Source organism: Xenopus tropicalis, chromosome 2 (genome assembly GCF_000004195.4).
Source record: "Xenopus tropicalis strain Nigerian chromosome 2, UCB_Xtro_10.0, whole genome shotgun sequence".
NCBI lineage: Eukaryota > Metazoa > Chordata > Amphibia > Anura > Pipidae > Xenopus > Xenopus tropicalis.
In genome coordinates this window covers 178,470,232-178,492,710 of record NC_030678.2, presented here as the reverse complement: position 1 = coordinate 178,492,710, position 22,479 = coordinate 178,470,232, and the positions used below count along the sequence as shown (strand labels likewise).

At 43.8% G+C, this 22,479-nt stretch overlaps 1 protein-coding gene across 1 annotated transcript; it reads left to right on the top strand.

The window, feature by feature from the left end:
• The first annotated feature begins 15,655 nt into the window (after positions 1-15,655).
• LOC116408625 (vomeronasal type-2 receptor 26-like) lies at positions 15,656-22,170 on the top strand. The gene is made up of 4 exons (XM_031896266.1): positions 15,656-16,012; positions 18,389-18,622; positions 20,560-20,683; positions 21,226-22,170. The coding sequence occupies exons 1-4, from the start codon at positions 15,656-15,658 to the stop codon at positions 22,128-22,130; spliced, it is 1,620 nt and encodes a 539-aa protein (XP_031752126.1). The 3' UTR covers positions 22,131-22,170.
• Positions 22,171-22,479: the final 309 nt, after the last annotated feature.

Sequence of the window (22,479 nt, the reverse complement as noted above, 5' to 3'; positions counted from 1 at the left end):
CCCCATGGTCAGGAGCAGGAGGGCCCACCGGGAGTTTTCCTGGTATCCTGGTGGGCCAGTCCGACACTGGTAGTGGGGTAATAAACAAGTGAATAAAATGAAGGAGGCATGAGGCTCACAGAGGCCAAAAAGGAAAGAACACAGTACAAAACACCAGCAGAGGCCACATTACACAAAACTCACAATTGAAAAAAGAAAGGAACAAAGTAACTTCTATATCAGAGATTGAGCCCAAACCCCCAAACATGCACGTGTTAGTAAATGTGAAGGGAATATTGAGATACCTATTCATGTTAATGGCAGCAGTGACAGTTCAGAATAACATCACTGAGGTTGAGGAAATTAAGAAATTTATAGTGGTTTATAGTGATTACTTATGGAACACTAACTAATGCCCCACACATTAGAATTCTCACTGACCCAACAAACACTCATCAGGTAGGGAATGGTCATTTGTTTGACCTTCCTGGCTTGTGCTCTTAAAGCACCTAAAGCAGGGGATCCCCAACCTTTCTTACTCGTGAGCAACAGTCAAATGTAAAAAGACTTGGGGAGCAACACAAGCACCATAACAGTTCATGGAGGAGCCAAATAAGGGCTGTGATTGGCTATTAGGGGCCTCTATGCACCCTATCAGCTTACAGGGGCTTTATTTGGTAGGAAATCTTGTTTTTATTCAACCAAAACTTGCCCCCAAGTCAGGAATTCAAAAATAACTCCCTGGTTTGGGGGCACTGAGAGCAACACCCAAGGGGTTGGGGAGCAACATATTGGTGAAATAAAATTTTTAATGCATGCTATAAGGCTCATGTGGATTTGAGCAGGTGATTCCCCCCTGTGAGAATGGCAGCAAGCTGAATTTCCCCATTGAAAATCAATAGTTAAAATCTGATTGGCTGTTGTTGGCCCCACCCACTTTTCTAAACTTGTAACATAGTCACCCAGTGACTGACTGTGCAAAGTTTGGGAACCCTGGCACCAAACCAAGAAAATTCAATAGGTGAAATCTGATTGGCTGTTGATGGCTCCACCCACTTTTTAAAGCCTAAAAATGAAGTCCCCTAGTGACCCTGCTATTAATACTGTGAGAATGGCAGCAGGTTAAATTTCTGCCAAGTCAATAGGTAAAATCTGATTGTCTGTTCACAGCTCCGCCCACTTTTGGGCATCCAACAATCATCATCTTTTCATTCAGGCTGAGCCCATGACTGTGTGATTCAAGTTTGGGGGGTGTGGCCTCAAAGCTGTAAGATTGGCAGCAGTTTAAATTTCCCCATTAAAGTGGGCGAAATTTGATTGGCTGACCCCATGATTATGTTAATCAAATTTGGGGGGTGTAGCTTCAAAGCTGTAAGCAGTTTGAAAATCTTCCCTGTCAAAGTCAATGGGAAAATTGGGGGGTTCGGAGCGGCAGTGGGGGCGGGATCACTTATAAAAGCACAAGCAGCCTGTTCCACTATAGGGCGAAGAAGTGTGGGTAGTTTGGGTGTTGTACCCCTAAACCTGTAGGAGGAGTAGCGTTTAGATAATGGGGGGCGCTAAGAAGAAGAAGCGGAAGAATCAGCCAAAGTCGAAGAACAGTCTGTGGGGGTTTCACCCCAACATAATAAGACACTACAGATCGGTCGCCATTTGTTGTCTTTCCAGTTGGGCTTTTAGATGGTTCCTGCCTAAACCTCATTTTTAATGTAAATTTTAATTTTATTATTTTTAATTAGCGCAAAAAATCCTTATTATTATTCTTTAATTGTTTGATTTCAATAAAGGTTAAGTCTTAACGGGGCAATCTGATATTCTACCAATGTGAGAAAAGAGCAGGAGGTGCAACATTGTAGCTCATACTTTTTCCTTATTTCCTTGAGTTACATATTGATATTTGACCTTCTTTGGGTTTCATTTTAATGGAAGGTGCCCCCCATTTTCTAAATATTGTTTGACCATTATTATAACTCTTGGACTCCCCCATTGGAAGTCAATGTCTGGCTGACATAAAGATTGCTCGGCCGTACATATACTGTATAAACCATTTGCTACATTTCTGATTTCTCTGCTTCTCCCTATTTAGAGAATTGAAGTATTTCGCTTGAGACACTATTGTTGATTCACTAATTACAGTAGGTAAATTTACCAAGAGCCCAGGGAATTCTCAGTTTTAGCAAATACAAATCAGTGTTACTATAATATACAGGGTATAGAAGCGAATGTACTGGATCTGTTATATAAACAGAGGCTTCTGAGTATTCAGATTCCCATTGCTGCTCAGCACCGAGGCTGAGATGTGAGGCATTTATTGCCTATTTATTTACCTGAATAGAGAAACATGGGGAATAGGAAAGGCTGGTGACTTCCATGTGTCTGGGAGCCTGTGGCTGATCCTTGATAATTCCCATTGCTCAGACAGACAGATTGCTGCTATTACATTACTGATCCCAACGCTCTGTGCTCTGTATTATCCTTCTGCTCAGCCACCGGCACAACATGCACAGAAACCCTTTCCCCTTGGCCTGTCATGGCGGCCTCTTTCTGTTCATCATCCTACTTGTCTCTACTGTTCTTCAGGGGAAATTGAATCCCCAATGCTATTTAATGACTTCCTTCTCAAGTCAGCACATGTACCAGCCTGGGGACATTGTATTGGGAGGAATAATGCAGTTAAGCTTTGATAAATTTCTGATGCATTCTAATGGTACAATACACGAGTTTATACCAGGCTTACAGCTTTATCTGTATGTATTGTGATTATGGATTAGGAAATGTTGTTATCTAATACCTCTAGCCAACAGGATCAGAGCTGTAACCATGAAGACCCCACCCCAAAGCTTCTCCTGTGTCTTCATTCTGTACCCAATGACTTTGCTGAAAGTTCTAATAACCAGGTTTCCATCCTACAAACCAGTCTCTTTCCTCCATACGGTTGGTGTGTGGCATTTGGGGATGTGCATGGTACCAGCGGCTTACAGAGCTACATACTGGGAGGCAGAAAACCATGAATATAGACATTTGGTCCAGGTTAGCAAGGGTTACATAGAGGGTTATAAAAAACAAGACAAATGAAGAAAAGCTGAATCAGAATGGCCCTGTTGTGATACACAGAATTAAACATGTAGTTATATACAAATAGGGAGAAGGGGTGCAGGACAGCAATTTAGAGGAGTTGGGTTAAATTGCCAATAGAGCCAAACAGGTAGAGGGGAGACAGAGGCCCCCAACATGGAGTTCCTTTGAAACCTGTTTCTGGGGGAGAGGCAGGGAAGAGGGGATGGAGATGGCATTTTCCCAACGAGACCCCCAGATGGGGAAGAGATACTGGCAGTGGTGCAGCCAAGCAGGAAAGCATGGAGTTGCTGCCATTGTGCCACTGAGAGCTTGCACATTCACATTCACTCATGTACTTTCCCCCCAAGTGCCGCCATTTGCCTGGGGTAGTCAGTTACACATATACAGTATGTGGGTGTCTCTGCCAACTGGGCTGTACCATTGCCCCCAAGTCCTGTACTGGGACTATTGTTCCACCCTGTGTGGATCTCCCCTCGCTGGGATGTAACATTATTGGCAGGTACTGTGTGTGTCTCCCCAGGCCTCTCCCCACCTCTCACTTCCCTGTTACTGACAAATAGAATATTGAATATTGTGTAAATATACTGATTTAATGTGCATTGTGTCATACAGTGTGGAATTGGTACTGAATTTGAGAAAAATGTACTTTCCCTTACAGTGATTCTAAATTTTACTATCATCACTACATGGCACTCAAGTTCGCCATAGAAGAGATAAACCGAAGAGCTGACATTCTGCCCAACATCACCCTGGGATATATGGTGTATAATACAAGGGGAATAGAGAGAGAATCAATGAGGGGTGTCATGTCAGTACTGTCAGGAGGGAAGGAATTCATTCCTAATTATAATTGTGAGAGGAGGGGAATCCTGGCTGGTTTCATTGGAGATCTGACATCTGTCTCTTCCAACATAATCTCCCTCCTCACTGGGCTGTACCATTACCCTCAGGTACCGTACTGTGACTTTCTCCCCTCACTGGGCTGTACCATTACCCTCAGGTACCGTACTGTGACTTTCTCCCCTCACTGGGCTGTACCATTACCCTCAGGTACCGTACTGTGACTTTCTCCCCTCACTGGGCTGTACCATTACCCTCAGGTACCGTACTGTGACTTTCTCCCCTCACTGGGCCGTACCGTTACCCTCAGGTACCGTACTGTGACTTTCTCCCCTCACTGGGCTGTACCATTACCCTCAGGTACCGTACTGTGACTTTCTCCCCTCACTGGGCTGTACCATTACCCTCAGGTACCGTACTGTGACTTTCTCCCCTCACTGGGCTGTACCATTACCCTCAGGTACCGTACTGTGACTTTCTCCCCTCACTGGGCCATACCATTACCCTCAGGTACCGTACTGTGACTTTCTCTCCTCACTGGGCCGTACCATTACCCTCAGGTACCGTACTGTGACTTTCTCCCCTCACTGGGCCGTACCATTACCCTCAGGTACCGTACTGTGACTTTCTCCCCTCACTGGGCCGTACCATTACCCTCAGGTACCGTACTGTGACTTTCTCCCCTCACTGGGCTGTACCATTACCCTCAGGTACCGTACTGTGACTTTCTCCCCTCACTGGGCCGTACCATTACCCTCAGGTACCGTACTGTGACTTTCTCTCCTCATTGGGCCATACCATTACCCTCAGGTACCGTACTGGGACTTTCTCTCCTCACTGGGCCGTACCATTACCCTCAGGTACCGTACTGTGACTTTCTCCCCTCACTGAGCCGTACCATTACCCTCAGGTACCGTACTGTGACTTTCTCCCCTCACTGGGCTGTACCATTACCCTCAGGTACCATACTTTGACTTTCTACCCTCACTGGGCCATACCATTACCCTCAGGTACCGTACTGTGACTTTCTCCCCTCACTGAGCCATACCATTACCCTCAGGTACCATACTTTGACTTTCTACCCTCACTGGGCCGTACCGTTACCCTCAGGTACCATACTGTGACTTTCTCCCCTCACTGGGCCGTACCATTACCCTCAGGTACCGTACTGTGACTTTCTCCCCTCACTGGGCCGTACCATTACCCTCAGGTACCGTACTGTGACTTTCTCTCCTCACTGGGCCGTACCATTACCCTCAGGTACCGTACTGTGACTTTCTCCCCTCACTGGGCTGTACCATTACCCTCAGGTACCGTACTGTGACTTTCTCCCCTCACTAGGCCGTACCATTACCCTCAGGTACCGTACTGTGACTTTCTCCCCTCACTGGGCCGTACCATTACCCTCAGGTACCGTACTGTGACTTTCTCCCCTCACTAGGCCATACCATTACCCTCAGGTACTGTACTGTGACTTTCTACCCTCATTGGACTGTAACATTACTCTTTGGTACCATACTGTGAGTGGTTTGCTCCTATAGACTGTTATGCAATTAACCTCTGATATTGATATATGAGGGTATTTGCATTCTGGGTTGTACTGGTATCTTCAGGTTCTGTACTACTGATTCCAGAAGCAAAGATTATTAATATGAAGTTGACCCTCGCTTTTCCCTTAAAACAGCCTTTTCCCCACTACTGGGTTTGTTTCCATCCGTACATAAGAGGTTGGGCAGGGATGCTGGGCAATAGGCCAGGCTTGCATTGGTGCCCAGTTGATCCCACCCCGGCTCATTTGCAGTAAGGTTAGTGCTTTATGTAGGATGTTCAACTTCCAACATTCTCTGCAAGTCAATTCTCTATGCAACTTTGTTCCTGGGTTTTTGTTGCCCTGATGAAACAGGCCCCGCCCCCCCATAATGTTGCTACAAAGTAGGAATGCGCAGAGTTATCAAGTCATTATATGATGTAGCTATGTCTGTAAATTGGGCCTGGCTTTCAATATTTTGTGCTCTTTCATTTTGGGGACCTTTCCTGGGTGGGGCGGGGGCCTTTTAGTTTACCCAGGAAAGCAATATATTTTCAGGAGAACCTAAGCTTTCAAAATATGCTAAAATGTTCGTCCAATTCTACTTTGGTAATAAGATATAGACTTCTAAATGTCTAAAAAAAATTAAATTATATATATATAAGCACATATATCAGAAACAAAATTGTATGTAGGAAAATACAACCTATTGGGAAAGTCCCATGTCAACTGAACACACCAATACCAACTATGTATAGTTTTATGGAGATTTCTCACTTGTGTAGGTCACACCCCTAGCAGCCCAATGCCATCGTCACAAAGCACTGCTACAGAAATCTGCATACTTTAGCTTTCAATGGCTAAAATTCCACTAGCAGCGAATTCTAGAAAACTACACTTTTTGGATTAACATTTTCTTATGAATCCAAAATTGGTTAATATGTCTTTCTGCTCCAAACTACCAAGATGCAATGCTTTCATAAAATTATTGTTGTTTATTGTAAAAATGTGTTACAATTCTTTAAAATGCCTTAAATCTTCCCCATCCCAGCATTGTATCTCCCACATATCATTGGGTAACAAGATAAATATCAGGTCAGGGGACTACTGATAGTTTGGTACCCAATATGTATAGGTTTACTTAATTATGTGGCTTGAAAGGGCCCAAGATGAAGATAATCCATATGATCTATCATTTCAACACAAAATCAACACATTTTCAGAATTGCATGTAAAGTAAAGCTACAAGTAAGGAAATTCATCCTAGAAAGTCATATTTTTGGAAAATGCACATTCTCCTGAATCCAAAATGGGTACACCCCAAACTACCAAACCACAAAGCTTTCTTAAAGTTGGCATTTTTGATGACATTTCCAAAAATCACCTCAAAACATTTTTTTGCAGCATCTTATCCCCCACTTATTACTACCTCCCAACATCGAAGAAATAGAAAGAGGGACAAATGTATCTGACCACACCTACTTTGTAGTCACCTCCCCCCCAAAAATAACACACATTTTACAAAGGCCCTACCCTTTTTTAATGGTTGGAATGGTGACATTAGTTGCAAGTACACTAATGGTTTAAGTCAAACACACTGGATCCCATCTATAGCACCCGCATGTCATAACAGTAACAGAACCCCAGCATTTTATGACAGCCACAGTATTTCCCATCCCATGCTACATTTTGGCCCTGATTAATTATAATCTTTTAGTCTGAGATGGGATAAGTGCATAGCACATACCAGTACAAACATACCCCACGATTACAAATGGAGGCTTATTAGCACATGGGTTTAAATGCTTCCATGTATGAAACTTAGTGCTTGCCCAGGCAACCGCTCTGGGTGCAGGAGGGTGGCTGTTCTTAAAGGGGACCTGTCACGCTAAGAAATAATTGCAAATTGTTTTCTATTGTGTTTGTCAAGCAAACCAAACTTCACTTACACTATATAAATTATTTTAAACCTATTTCCTTCAGCACTGGAATTCACAATTGCAGAAAACAGGCAGGCTCCATTTTGTGGACACTGTTATTAAGGCAAGCTGTGTATCCTGCTAAAATCTTGCTTCTGTGCCAGTATGGGGGGGCCTGATACCCATATCCATGCACTGGCTACACAATTAGATGGTGAGGAGGGAGGGGGAATGTGAGGAGGGCAGTGACATCTAAGAAGTTCTGAATTTAAAGGGAAAGTAACTGTCTGCCCCACCCTAAGGTATAGAGGTGGGTCAGGCAATATATGATTGAGAGCTGGGACTTTTAAATGCTTATATAATGGGTATAGATATGTTAATAAAAATGACTTTGGGTTACATGTTTAATTTGAAAAGGGCTTTTATTCTACAGCTTTTTATGTCTGGGTGACAGGTCCCCTTTAAATCATTTAGAGCATCACCAGCACCTCAGGGAGTTATGAAGTTTTACCTATAAAAAATGACCCCTTTTTGTCCATCTGTGCCACAGATTTTCAGCTCTGCTTAATTCACTAATAACTTTCAGCATTATGTATTCCCTATGCACTCCCCCCTTCAGCTTTCCAACTCCCCCACCTCCATGCTCAGCCATTCGTCTGATACCGCCATCACTTTTCAGTGTATATGCCTTGACCCTCCACAGTCAACAAAGTGAATATACCTTCAAGCACATTTCTTTTCTTCCTTTTATTTTCTCCCGGCTCTGCCCCCTCGCTCGACCCGCATCCTCCACCTGGAGCTTTCCCTGATCAGAGCCGCTACAATAACAAATGAGTGTGCCGCACTTGAAGATGAGAGTTTACATTGAAGGTAATGTGAGGAGGCAGAAAATCTTGGGACGGCAGCACCACAAGAGGGGAAGGAATGCAAGGAAGACTCAAAACTCACTGCTTAAAGCAGGGGTAGGGAACCTATGGCTCGGGAGCCAGATGTGGCTCTTTTGATGGCGGGGTGTGTGGCCTGCGCTAGGCGGATAGAAGATGTGTTCTAAGCCTTAGAACACATCTTCTATCCACCAAGCACAGGCCATGCCCTCCTCTGCATCACATCCGCATCCGGCATCCTTGGGACCCGCCCTAACTTGCCCCGTGGCATCTGCGGCCAATCATATTGTATGGCTCTCACGGAATTACATTTTAAAATATGTGGTGTTTATGGTTCTCTCAGCCAGAAAGATTCCCTACCCCTGGCTTAAAGATATAACGGAGCAGTGCTGAATAAGTGTGGGTGTGTCTAATGCGATGAGAGTGTGATGTCATGTGGAACAGTGCACGGAAAATATAAAACAAGCGAGGGGTTAATTCGGGCAAAGCGGGAAATGTGTACAATCATCTGGGACAGCGGGATTTGCTCCACGAATCAGGAGTGTCCCGCAAAAAGCAGGACAGTTGGGAGGCGTGACCTAGGTACAAAGATTCCACCTCCTAAATACGAACCCCAGGGGCCCACTGAACAGTTAGGTGCCCAATGTGTGTAGGTTTATCCAAGTCCGTAGCATGTAGGGGCCCCAGAAATACCTGGTGCTTGCATTTATACTTATTCATAAACCCACTGTCAGTTTTATGTGCGGTTAAAGCCGCAAAAATTTCTTACCAGGTGCTAAAATCCATTTTGGTAGAAGTTTTAATCTCCTGGAGTCTGGGTTAAAAGAATTAAAAGAATATCCAAAGAAAAATCTAGAAAAGAGGTTTCAGTTATCATTCCTCATCCCCAGATGGTTCCCCAGATGGTTCTTTATGACCATGTATTTATTACAGACAATCAAATCTTCTGGCCATCAAACAGATCCCCATTACCCTTGACAATTAGTCAATAGCGAAGCTTCTATTTTTCTCAAACTTGGGGGGCTTTTCATTTGACCGCTCACGTGACCTTTACCTCAGCCCCAGACGTTGGTCACGTGGAACCTCAAATTCTTTTCATCATTGAGATGGAGGCATTGGATTTTGCCATTGGAGCAGTTCTTTTCCCAAAGACAAGGAGGGAAAGGTCTTCCTGTACTTTTCTTTCTTGTAAGCTCAGTAATAAAGAAAAGAATTATGACCTTGGCAATAGGGAACTCCTGGCCATTAACCCTTGCACTGGCAGCTGAGTCGGTCACTTTTTGTTTTGAACATTTTGTGCTTTCTCCCTTTAGGGGCCTTTCCTTGGGGAGGACCTTTTAATTGTATAATTTTTTTCAGAACAATGTAAGCTTTCAATATATATTTTTTACTAAATGCTCTGTCCAGATCCCTGTCTTTGGAAGAAGCTTCCTCGGTTCCTCCCTATCCAATTATACCTCTCTCTCTCTCTCTCTCTCTCTCTCTCTCTCTCTCTCTCTCTCTCTCTCTCTCTCTCTCTCGAGAGAGAGAGAGAGAGAGAGAGAGAGAGAGAGAGAGAGAGAGAGTGGTGGCTCCTGTGTCCTTAGGCTGGCCGACTTCTGAAAATTCGCTGGAGTGCCCGTCTGGTAAGACTTTCGTCCCTCAGGCTAAGGTCTCTCAGATCCTGGGTGGGGTCATTCCACTAAGATTGCAGGCCATCCAGGGATTAAGAAGACAATCTCATTTTCAGATAGTATTCTCTTGTCCAAGATGTTTCCCATTATGTTGCTGCATGTTCTGTTTGTGCCCAGCAGAAGATTCCTCGGTGTTTCCTTCATCTACTAGAATTTTTGTAATTACACTTCTGTAACAAGATAGATTTTTAAAAGTCTAAAAAAAAAATAAAAAATGAAAACAATATTTTCCATAACAAACACAGATGACATTTTTTACTAAATGAAACTTGTGCATATGGATTTTTCTTGCCTTCCAAATCAGTTTCTACCAAATGAGCCCCATGACTGCGTATTATGGGTAGTAAGCCCCCCCTAACTGTACAGAGACCCCCAGGAAACCATATATTCTTGGAAAGTACACATTCTGACAAACCCAACATGGGTGAAGATGTCTTTCTACACTAAAGTAACAAACTATAAAATTCTGCTAAAACACAGACCAGGAACAAGAATGGTGGTGTAACAATGCAATAAAACCACAAGAATTGTGTAAATCAATAAAATAAGAAAATAAGTCATACAGCATAGTGGTCAAAATACCCAATACAATAGCCACACTGCCAAAATAAATAGTTTTTAGGGAAAAAATGAAAAGAAAGACAAAAGTGTAAAATTAATAAGTCAGAATGGGTGCATAACCTGCAAGCATGAACAGGAGGGCACAAAATGCTCAAAGAATTGGGCGTTGGCCCTTAAAGGAGAACTAAACCCTATTTACAAATTAAGCTCAGCTTGTTGCCCTTTATGTGAAGAGCTACTTACCATTAGCTTTCCTGCAGTAGACTTCTTCCATTCCAGCAATGATAAATCAAAGTAAAGAATACTGTACACTCCTATAAAAGATTCCAGCTTCCTTTTGCCGAATAGTGAGATTAGGGCGTACGCACGAGCACTTTCACTCCCCCAAGCCAATCGCATGCTCACACAGCTCTACAGATTTCCCCGGGCCAGCGTTGATGTTAGAAGCCAGAGGGAAGTGACGCGATCAATAAAAAAATGGCCGCCGCAAGTAACGATGCGGCTGAAAATAACTTTGGCGTGGTACAGAAATAGTAAGTAATTGGGAGAAGTTTCATTATGGTGGTTCAGGAGAGGGACATGTGGCAAAAAACATTTTGAAAACTTGGGTTTTGTTCTCCTTTAAGTTCCAGGACTGGGCACGTAGATTTCTAATGCCCCAAATGCTAGTATCTGAGTTTGTTTTTGAAGGAGTACAGAGAGTATGCCTTGCAGAGAAAATAATTTCAGAGGGAAGTGTGGAGTCTTAGATTGTATCACTGACTGTCAGGAACTGTCATCTCTTGTTATGCTTGTCAGTCCCGGTGAGAGGCGGTACCCAAAGGATGAGGAAGTGACATCACCCAGGAAGAGGAAGTAGGCAGTGTGCTGGTACAGAGAGATCTGGGGGCACAGTGGTTCTGGTCCTGCATAACTGAAGGCTATTAAGGTCTATGCTGCTTCCTGAATCCTCTTTGGTCCCAGCTTTTAAAGCTGAAGAGCCCATGCAACTATGGGCTGCTCATCTGTTCCCAGAGGAGAGGACCCGTAGGAAGGAAATGGTCATCTACATAAGCCCTGCCCTGTAAAGCCTCAATGTCAGGGAAATGCTCCCACGTAGGTCCGAGTGGGGAGTCTCTCCTAGGCAGAATTGTTTCACTCCCAGACTCTCAAGCTTCTAGAGTTTTTGTCCCTTCTACTCTATCCTATTGCTCTAAGTCCTTCCCCTGTCAAGCATTCCTGGACTCTGGGGCAGCAGGGAACTTCATCGATATTTCCTTTTTCAAAAGCGTGGCTTCCCCTCCCCTTCGGGTTAGTTAACATCATCCACAGTGCTGTTGCAATTACGGGTGGGGTGGTTGCACTCTGAAGAGTTATCATTCCTGATTATCGAATGTCCCGCTACCCCACTTATCCTTGGTTTCCCATGGCTTAGATAACACAATCCAACCTTTGATTGGACCACTGGTGACCTCACTGCTTAGGGTTCCAATTGTGCCACTCCATGTCTCTTCAATTAAACATGACTCCCCTCCTCTGCTTAAATGCTATGTCAAGTTTTGTGATGTCTTTGAGAAGAAGAATGCAGAGACTCTCCCGCCACATAGGCCTTATGGCACCCTGGCACTATGCCTCCAAGGGGTAGAATGTATACACTATCAGTCCCAGAGACTTAAGCCATGAAGCAATACATCCTAGAGAACCTCATTAGGAAATCTAGTTCTCCTGTGAGTGCTGGCTTCTTCTTTATCCAAAAGAAAGATGTATCAGACCATTTCAAGACTACCGTTGTCTTAATAAAATCACAGTCAAAAATCGCTATCCACTCCCCTTAATTCCAGAGCTCTTCGACAGTTTAAAGGAAGCCAAGGTTTTCTCAAAACTTGAGAACTTGAGAACCCAGGACAAGCTAGAAGGGCATTATTCTTCTCTAGGTTAAATTTCATTATATCTTATAGACCTGGGTCTACGAACATCAAAGCTGATGCCCTGTCCAGATCCCTGTCTTTGGAAGAAGTTTCCTCGGTTCCACCCTGTCCAATTATACGAGAGAGAGTGGTGGTTCCTGTGTCCTTAGTCGGGCCGACTTCTGAAAATTCGCTGGATTCTCAGATCCTCTGGTGGGGTCATTCTGCTAAGATTGCAGGCCATCCAGAGGTTAAGAAGACACTCAATCTCATTTCTCGTAACTTTTCTTTTTAGGCCCACAAATTTTCTCCAAATACACTGAAGTCATTGGCAAATTTTTTATCGCAGTGAATTTTTGCCACTGTTTCATGAAGAAATTTGCTTCTGGCAAAATGCAGAGTTTCACAAATCCATATCTTGTGAAAAAAATCGCTCATCAATCTGCAGAAAGATTAAACCAAAAATAGGTTTTCACTCTACTATTCATGCTCGGACAGAACGTCTCATACAGCTGAGGGCATGGAGAAAGAAGACTAATAATTAACTAGTAATGAGCAAATCAGTCCTGTTTGGCCAAAACTGCGAAAAAGTTGCATGGCAAAAAAAATTGTTGCCCACGGCTGTTCTTTTGGCGCCCGTGGCTATACTTTTGTTGTGAGGTTATTCTTTTGTCACCCGCGGCTATTCTTTTGTCACCCCGGCTATTCTTTTGTCGCCCCCGGCTATTCTTTTGTCGCCCGCGGCTATTCTTTTGTCGGCGACTATTCTTTTGTCGCGGGACTATTCTTTTGTTGATCGGCTATTCTTTTGACACCCGCGGCTATTCTTTTGTCATGAGGTTATTCTTTTGTCACCCATGACGCGCGATTATTGTTTTTTGATATGGGCAACAATTTTTGGATGCGCAGTGAATTTTTCCGCGGCAAATTTTTTCATCCGTTTCACGAAACAATCCGCCAATGGCGAAACGCAGAAATTTGCCGCAAATCCATGCCTGCCGAAACATTTCGCCCATCACTATAATAAACACTTTACCTATAAAGAAAATTCAAAGTAAAATTATTTTATACTTAAGAAAGTAAGTACATTAGTATAACTTAATTCATTGAAGTACTTTTACAAAAAATACTGGACACCAGTGGTTTTTTACAAAGAAGCAGTAGATTTATAAAGAAATACAAGAGAAGGTGTCAGCTCACAGTGTGCTACAAGTCATTCTATTAAGATGTATCTACACATTAGAGTTTCTACAATATGAGGGGTATTAATAGGGAAACTTCTTTTGTCATGAGGTTATTCTTTTGTTACCCCCGGCTATTCTTTTGTCACCTGCGGCTATTCTTTTCTTGCCCGAGGTTATTCTTTTGTCACCGGCAGCTATTCTTTTGTTGTCAGGTTATTCTTTTGTCGCCTGAGGCTATTCTTTTGTCACCCGCGGCTATTATTTTGTACCGCAGCTATTCTTTTGTCGCCCCGGCTATTCATTTGTTGCGCGACTATTCTTTTGTCACCCGCGGCTATTCTTTTGTTGAGCGGCTATTCTTTTGACACCCGCGGCTATTCTTTTGTCGTGAGGTTATTCTTTTGTCGCCCGCGGCTATGCTTTTTTGACGTTGGTTTTTGATACAGGCGACAATTTTTGGACGCACAGGGAATTTTTCTGTAGCGAATTTTTTCACCTGTTTCGTGAAACGCGGAAATTTGCGCAAATCCATGCCTGCCGAAACATTTCGCCATATCACTATAATAAACGCTTTACCTATAAAGAAAATTCAAAGTAAAATTATTTTATACAGTACTTACTTAAGTAAGTACGTTAGTACAACATAATCCATTGAAGTACTTTTACAAAAAATACTGGACACCAGTGGTTTTTACAAAGGAAGAGTAGATTTATAAAGAAATACAAGAGAAGATGTCAGCTCACGGTGGGCTGCAAGTCATTCTATTAAGATGTATCTACACATTAGAGTTTCTACAATATGAGGGGTATTAACAGGGAAACTACCCCCCCCACACTTCAGTCTCCTCAGTAGAGAACAAAGCTGCTTCTTTTACACTTGTGCTATAACAGGAGCTACCTGATACTAACTAGAAGCCCTCATTCACAGGTCTCTTTCTTTGATTTCACTAAGGCAGTTATACCCAACCAGTGGCTCGGGGGCAACATGTTGCTCACCAACCCCTTGGATGTTGCTCCCAGTGGCCTTATTTTTAATTCCTGGCTTGGAGGCAAGTTTTGGTTGCATACAAAAACAGATGAACTGAAAAACAGAGCCTTCTGTAGGCTGACAGTCCATATAGGGCTACCAAATAGCCACTCATAACCCTTATTTGGCACCCTGGGAACATTTTTCATGCTTTTGTTGCTCCCCAACTCTTTTATAATTGAATGTGGCTCATGGGAAAAAAAAGGTTGGGGATTCTACTTAACGATCCTGGCTTCTCCTTACTGAGGTCTACTGACCACCCAGCACATCCACCCCTGGTACTAGGTGGTGTCCAAGGTGACAGAACCATGAGCCCCTTCACCTTATTTAGCCTCACAATTAGGAACTACACTCACTACCCCTGGGCAAATGAAATCACCTTCCCTAGACATTTCCTCATGTTAGGAATGGTTAACCCATTTATGGCTTTGTCTCTAAATGTACCAAGCTCAGGGCTCAGTGGACATTACAAGAAGTAGCAAGTGTAAAAACAAATTAAAAAGTTAACATGTTTGCAGATTACATTTTATTGTGTCACTATCCTCTTTAGTGATTAGAAATTAAAAAAGAAATAATTGTTTAAATGTGCATTGATACAACTATTCCTTAATCATTTCAGATCAGCTACGGAGCCACAGATGTAACTTTCACTGACAGAAGGAGGTTCCCATACGTCTACCGAACGGTCCCTAATGTAGGATATTTCCATCAAGCTCTCATTCAGCTGCTGAAGCACTTTGGTTGGACCTGGGTGGGAATCTTGGTAGCAGATAATCAAGAAGATTATATAAAGAGACAACTAATAGAGCTGATTACAAGCAATGGGATGTGTGTGGAATTTGCTTATGAATACTTATGGGATGGCAGTGACGATGACAGAATGGTTGAAATAATTTCAAAAACAGCTTCCAGAGTTGTCATAATCAGTGATTCCACCAATAAGCTTTGGCCAATATTGAGACAGGTTAAGTTTAAGTCTAGCTTTAAAAGAACTTGGATTTTGTCAGTCTCATCTTCATTTACCGATTCTATTCTCCAATATGAGATTGCGGAATTATTTGCTGGAAGTTTGGCTTTTCCAGTAGCTGCTAGAGAAATGGATGGATTTCAGGATTTTTTATTCTCTGCAAACCCTGATCAGTATCCAGAAGATATATTCATTGAAGAAACATGGCTGGATTTTGTAAGCGACCTATCTACTGACATGGCCAACAGTGAAACATATGTGAGTAATATAACCGGCAGTGAAGACTTTCTAAATTCTTCCTCTCTTGGAAATGAGACCCTTGCATCAATCCCTCACTTTAGACAGCTGGATCTCAGAGTGCCCTACAGTGTGTACAAGGCTGTGTATTTGTTGGCCCAGGCTCTACATGTATTGCTCTCAGAGAAGACTTCTCATGGGGCTCCTACAGAGAAAGCCCAACTGGAGAGGGAACTGAACCCATGGAAGGTGGGATATTGGTTTAAGCCTCCATACTCTAGAACCAGTGGCTTGTGAGCAACATGTTGTTAACCAAACCCTTGGATGTTGCTCCCAGTGGCCTCAAAGTAGGTGCTTCTTTTTGATTTTCTGGCTTGGAGACAAGTTTGCCAAACAGAGCCTACTCTGGGCTGCTAGTCCACATAGGGGCTATTAAATAGCCAATTATAGCTCTTATTGGCACCCTAGGAACTCTTTTCATGCTTCTAGTGCTCACCAACACATTTTCCATTTGAATGTGGCTCACTGGTATAAAAGGTTGGGGACCCCTGCTCTGCAGTTTCCTTTAACTCTTCCATTTTTATTTTGCAGAACAATTCCCATTCTATGGCATTTACACTAAAGTCAGATACACAGCACGGTATCTAGTAGATCCTGTTTGGAACAAAGATAAGAGTTTGTGGAATACAAAGTCATGAAGTTCCTAAACAAATATAAACAAATATGTGTACAGTGCCCAACATATGTGGCTTCCAGATAACTAGATATATTTTTTTTAAATTCTAATTTTCAAAACTTTCTTTGATTGATAGAGGGAGAGATAATTCAGTACAATTTATAAGCTGCAAATAAAGAAATATGGGCACCAGTGGTTCTTAATCAGGAAATTGATGTTTATTTAACACAGCTGAAGTACTTATTTAGTACAATGATTATACAAATATACATTCATGTATAAAACAAGCACAGGTACCACGTAGGGGAAGGGACTTAGTATGTTTAGGGTAACCTTTAAAGAAAAAGAAAAGATTAAAACTAAGATGTATCAGAAAGGTCTATGTAAATATAGCCATACACACTCACAGTAATGTTGCTCTGAGTCCTCTGTCAATAGAAACACATGATTTCTTTCTGTCTATTCTTTACACATGTTCTTAGGTATCAGACTTCCTTCTCTCAGCTCAAACCTCCAGGGCTCGGGCTTGAGCATGCTCAACTTGCTCCTCCCTCTCACCCTCCTTCTCACGCTCCCATTCAAACATTTGCTGTAATCTGAGCCCAGAGCACAGGGATGCAAACAGGACGTGATGTCAGACCAAGCTAAATGGCAACTACTTTCTTAAACAAATACAGAGAGCTTCTAGGGCTGTTTTCTCATGTATGGTAAAGCATTCTACAGAATAAATATAGATTTCAAACTTGTCTCCTTCTGGCTAATCTATTGGAAAGAATCTGCATCAGTAGCTTTGCTTCTCCTTTTAGAAATACCTCCAAATGATACAGACTTGGCTCCCTTCCTTGTTTTTTCTCACCCTTAACCAAACCATCCCAGACCCACAATACTTTCCTACCCTGTCACCTGCAGCATTAGGTCCACCACCCCCTGTCACTAATTTGTACGCAAGACCTAACTTACCTGCTTTGTTGAAATACATTGAATCATCACCCAAAGTTCTGTAATATTTGTCCGAAGCAGTGTATTATGGTAGGGTCTGGGCAGAATGCAGGCTGAGCTGGGGTTGGGGCAGGGATAGCACTAATTACTTTATTAGATATACTTTTCAGATTATTTGTTTGATAATTACAACAATGATAATTCGAAACTCCCATACAAGCAGCATCCAGAGTCACATTGCTTTTATCCTGTAGGACAGACTGGACCATTTCTGGATAGGTTTTATACACTGGTGTGGGAAGACTTGAAGTTATCTGGGAAGGAAAGTATGAAAAAGAACTTGACAGTGAAAGAATAACAGGCATTAAAATCCCTAAAAAAGTAATAGAGAGATAAGAGAGGATCAATAGAAGTTCCTGAGAGAGATTACGATGAGAAGTATATATCGGCACAATTCAATGATGAGAAACAATATTGATGTTTGAGTAGTGATCCCACTAAAGTGTTTTAATCTGAACTGAGAAAAATACTGGAATATGGAAAGGATTTGAGAAAGGACACACTATTGTTGCAAGGATAGGGACTCTCAATGAAAAAGTTGGGGAGATTTGTAATGGCTTATCCATTAGATAGCTTCAAGAGGGGGTTGGATGGCTATGAAGATAGTTTAGATGATATGCCTTGAAAATTGCTTGAGGAATCCCTGTGAGGAGGGTCCTGTTAGAGGGGATGTGTATAAAGCTGTAAATGTTATGGCTTGTGTTTATACTCTGAGCAACTGCTGTTTATGGGGCACAAAATGCGTCAGTAGTTGGAGAGACTGTTCTGTCCATCAATGTAGAGAAGGAAAACTTATTTATGGGGATGATGTGAGGTGGGTCTGTAGGTCCAAATGAAAGAAGCTCTCACCAGAAAAGCTCCGGCAGCCGCTCCCTTTGTATCAGTTGCCTGTAAATCTCTCACTAATAAGTGAATAAAGAAAATAATGCCGTGGTGTTGTTTCCCCTTAGCTGAATCACTTGCTGAGAAAGGTTCATGTTACACTTTCTTCATCCCAAGAAGAGATTTATATTAACAAGGAGGGAGAAGCTCCGGGACAATATGATCTCACAAACTGGGTCATGTTCCCTGATCGAAGAACCAACGAACTGAATGTGATCACAGTGGGAAGGTACAACACGTCGAACCCCAATCAGCTGATTTTCAATGACAGAGCCATTGTTTGGTACCCGAATGATACAGAGGTGAGCTCCTGGGAAAGGGCAAATTCACATCTCTTGTTTGTTTCCAGGTAAATGTGCTGCTTTCTGTGCTGTGGCCCTGGGGTTACATAGATATATAGTTACGTTGGGTTGGAAAAAGACCAAAGTCCATCAAGTTCAACCATTCCAAATCAATTTCAGTGCACATATATATTCACACACTCTTAACAACCTATCTATATACTCACATATATACTATACATCTATGCTAACTGTAGATTCTAGTATCACAATAGCCAACCTCACTGCCCTCCCTGTGAGGAACCCCCTACCCAATATCCCCCGGCAGGGCATTCCTCAACCTCCTCACTGCCCTCACCGTGAGGAACCCCCTACCCAACATCCCCCGGCAGGGCATTCCCCAACCTCCTCACTGCCCTCCCTGTGAGGAACCCCCTACCCAACATCCCCCGGCAGGGCATTCCTCAACCTCCTCACTGCCCTCACCGTGAGGAACCCCCTACCCAACATCCCCCAGTAGGGCATTCCCCAACCCCCTCACTGCCCTCACCGTGAGGAAACCCCCTACCCAACATCCCCCGGCAGGGCATTCCCCAACCCCCTCACTGCCCTCACCGTGAGGAACCCCCTACCCAACATCCCCCGGCAGGGCATTCCCCAACCCCCTCTCTGCCCTCACCGTGAGGAAACCCCTACCCAACATCCCCCGGCAGGGCATTCCCCAACCCCCTCACTGCCCTTACCGTGAGGAACCCCCTACCCAACATCCCCCGGCAGGGCATTCCCCAACCCCCTCACTGCCCTCACCGTGAGGAACCCCCTACCCAACATCCCCCAGCAGGGCATTCCCCAACCCCCTCACTGCCCTCACCGTGAGGAACCCCCTACCCAACATCCCCCGGCAGGGCATTCCCCAACCCCCTCACTGCCCTCACCGTGAGGAACCCCCTACCCAACATCCCCCAGCAGGGCATTCCCCAACCCCCTCACTGCCCTCACCGTGAGGAACCCCCTACCCAACATCCCCCGGCAGGGCATTCCCCAACCCCCTCACTGCCCTCACCGTGAGGAACCCCCTACCCAACATCCCCTGGCAGGGCATTCCCCAACCTCCTCACTGCCCTCACTGTGAGGAAACCCCTACCCAACATCCCCCGGCAGGGCATTCCCCAACCTCCTCACTGCCCTCACCGTGAGGAAACCCCTACCCAACATCCCCCGGCAGGACATTCCCCAAACTCCTCACTGCCCTCACCGTGAGGAACCCCCTACCCAACATCCCCCAGAAGGGCATTTCCGAACCTCCTTATTGCCCTCACAGTGAGGAACCCCCTACCCAATATCCCCCGGGAAGGGCATTCCCCAACCTCCCTCTTAATGACTGGAGCCCCCGTACTACAGATGAGGCCTTACGACAGACCTATAAAGAGGCAAAATTATGTTTCATCCCTTGTGTCAATATCCCTGGAATTAGACCACTTGTTATCTTCAAAAATCTCCATATCCAAGGATATTTCTACCAAAGGGCATAACTTTGCACTAATCAACACTGAACCTCATTTCCCACTTTGCTGCCCAGTTTTGCTCTGTAAAGTGGCAGAATGACTTTCCCTTCATTCCTCTGCCCCCCATGCCCTCTCTTGTGCCTCCATACATTCCCCACCACATGGTCCCACCACCCACTAACACTGTTGTTTCCCTCACTAAACCTTCTGTTGTGGCTTGCTTCCCTCAAAACTAAACTCAAAGTGGGGAAATCACAAAGTGCTGGCGAGAATGCAGCGCTAAATGTGTCAGTCGGCAAATTGCAAAAGTAGTGTAAGTTTGGGGATCTGTGAAGGTTTTGTTGGGCTTTTCCCACTGTTAATACTATATTCATGGAAACTATTTTGCCATTATTAGTCTTCAGGACTTGCCCAGGAAGCACAATTACCTGCTGTTATGGTGTTTGGTTTCAGATCCCAATCTCCGTGTGCAGTGACAGCTGTATCCCAGGGTACCGGAAAGTTTCCCGAGAAGTAGAGTTTTCCTGCTGTTATGACTGTGTGCCCTGCGAGGAGGGACACATCTCCAACACAACAGGTCCGTTTCCCACCAACCCCAAAACTCAAAGTTGTTCCTCAACAAATTATTTGGGCAGGCACAGACTGTGTGATATACTGGGAACTGACTGACTGGGAACTGACTGACTGGGAACTGACTGACTGGGAACTGACTGACTGGGAACTGACTCTTGGGAAGTTGCGGGCAGAGGACCTCCTGCATCAGATACAAGTGATACACATGTAATGAACTAAAGCCCTAAAGCTGTTTATACAATATATTTTTATAGAGACCTACATTGTTTGGGGGTATAGTTTTCCTTTTCACTCCTGCATATGGCACTGTATGGTACTCTCTGGAGGATGTGGTTAATTTGGCTTTTCTGGGAAATTGGTTTTCTTGGGAATTTGTATTCTAGGTAATTGTGTCCTCCTTGACTTATCTCCTTACATGTCTCTTACACTGTAACTATCTGAGTATCATGTGTGGTGCATTCTCAGTATTTATATACTCAATAATAATCCATACAAGTACCTTAGTCACAGTTACTATTCTCTAATGTTCATTCTAATATCCCACAGATATGGAAACGTGTATCCAATGCCCAGAAGATCAGTGGCCCAATGACAATAGAACTATTTGCATCCAGAAAATAACAGAATTCCTTTCATATGAGGATCCCTTGGGACAGTCTCTGGCTGCAGTCTCGGTTCTCTCCTCTCTTACTGTCATTTCAGTTCTGCTGATTTTCATCAAATATCACAAAACTCCTGTGGTCAAGGCCAATAACCAAACCCTGAGCTACTCCCTCCTCCTCTCCCTCACACTGTCCTTCCTCTGCTGCTTCTTGTTCATTGGGCGCCCTCAGAAAGTGACCTGCCTGCTCAGACAAGTTACATTTGGGATCAACTTTACACTTTCTGTCTCTTGTGTCCTGGCTAAAACTGTCACAGTCGCCATTGCCTTTAATGCCACAAAGCCGGGAAGCAAGATAAAGAAATGGGTGGGAACAAGAGTGTCCCTCTGCCTGGTCCTTCTCTGCTCTCTGCTCCAGGTTGGGATATGCCTGGTCTGGCTGATCTCCTCCCCACCATTCCCAGACTATGACACTCACACTTACACTGGGAAGATGATATTACAATGTAATGAAGGCTCCGTCACTGCATTCTACACTGTGATTGGTTACTTGGGGTTCCTGTCGGGATTAAGTTTCATTGTTGCTTTCCTGGTTAGGAAGTTACCAGCCAGTTTCAATGAGGCCCAGCTGATCACTTTCAGCATGCTGGTGTTCTGCAGTGTTTGGGTGTCCTTCATCCCAGCGTACCTGAGCACCAAGGGCAAATACATGGTGGCTGTGGAGATCTTCGCTATCCTGGCTTCCAGTGCAGGGCTGCTGGGCTGTATCTTCATTCCCAAGTGCTACATTATCCTCTTCCGCCCTGAGCAGAACACCCGCCGGGGCCTTACTGGGAAACACTTACAGTGAATTATTGCTAACCCTCAGGATTCTCAGTAGCACACTCATAATTATTTTGATTTATTTTTTCTTTTTGGTCTTTGTTCCTTTCCCTTCAATTCTTATATATTCTGAACATTATCATGTCCCACCCTGAGCAGAACACCAGGAGGAGACACCTCACTAGGAAACACCTACAATGGTTTATTACTAACCTTGCCCTAATTATTATAATTATTATTAGGTTCCATCAAGTCAGTTTTCTCCAGAATGATTTTGCCTTCTGTTTGGATCTTTAGGTTTATCTGTATTGTTTACTTAATTGCTGGTCCAACTGTCCAAACACAAACGTCCATTATATTAAATCTTTTTGTAAGAC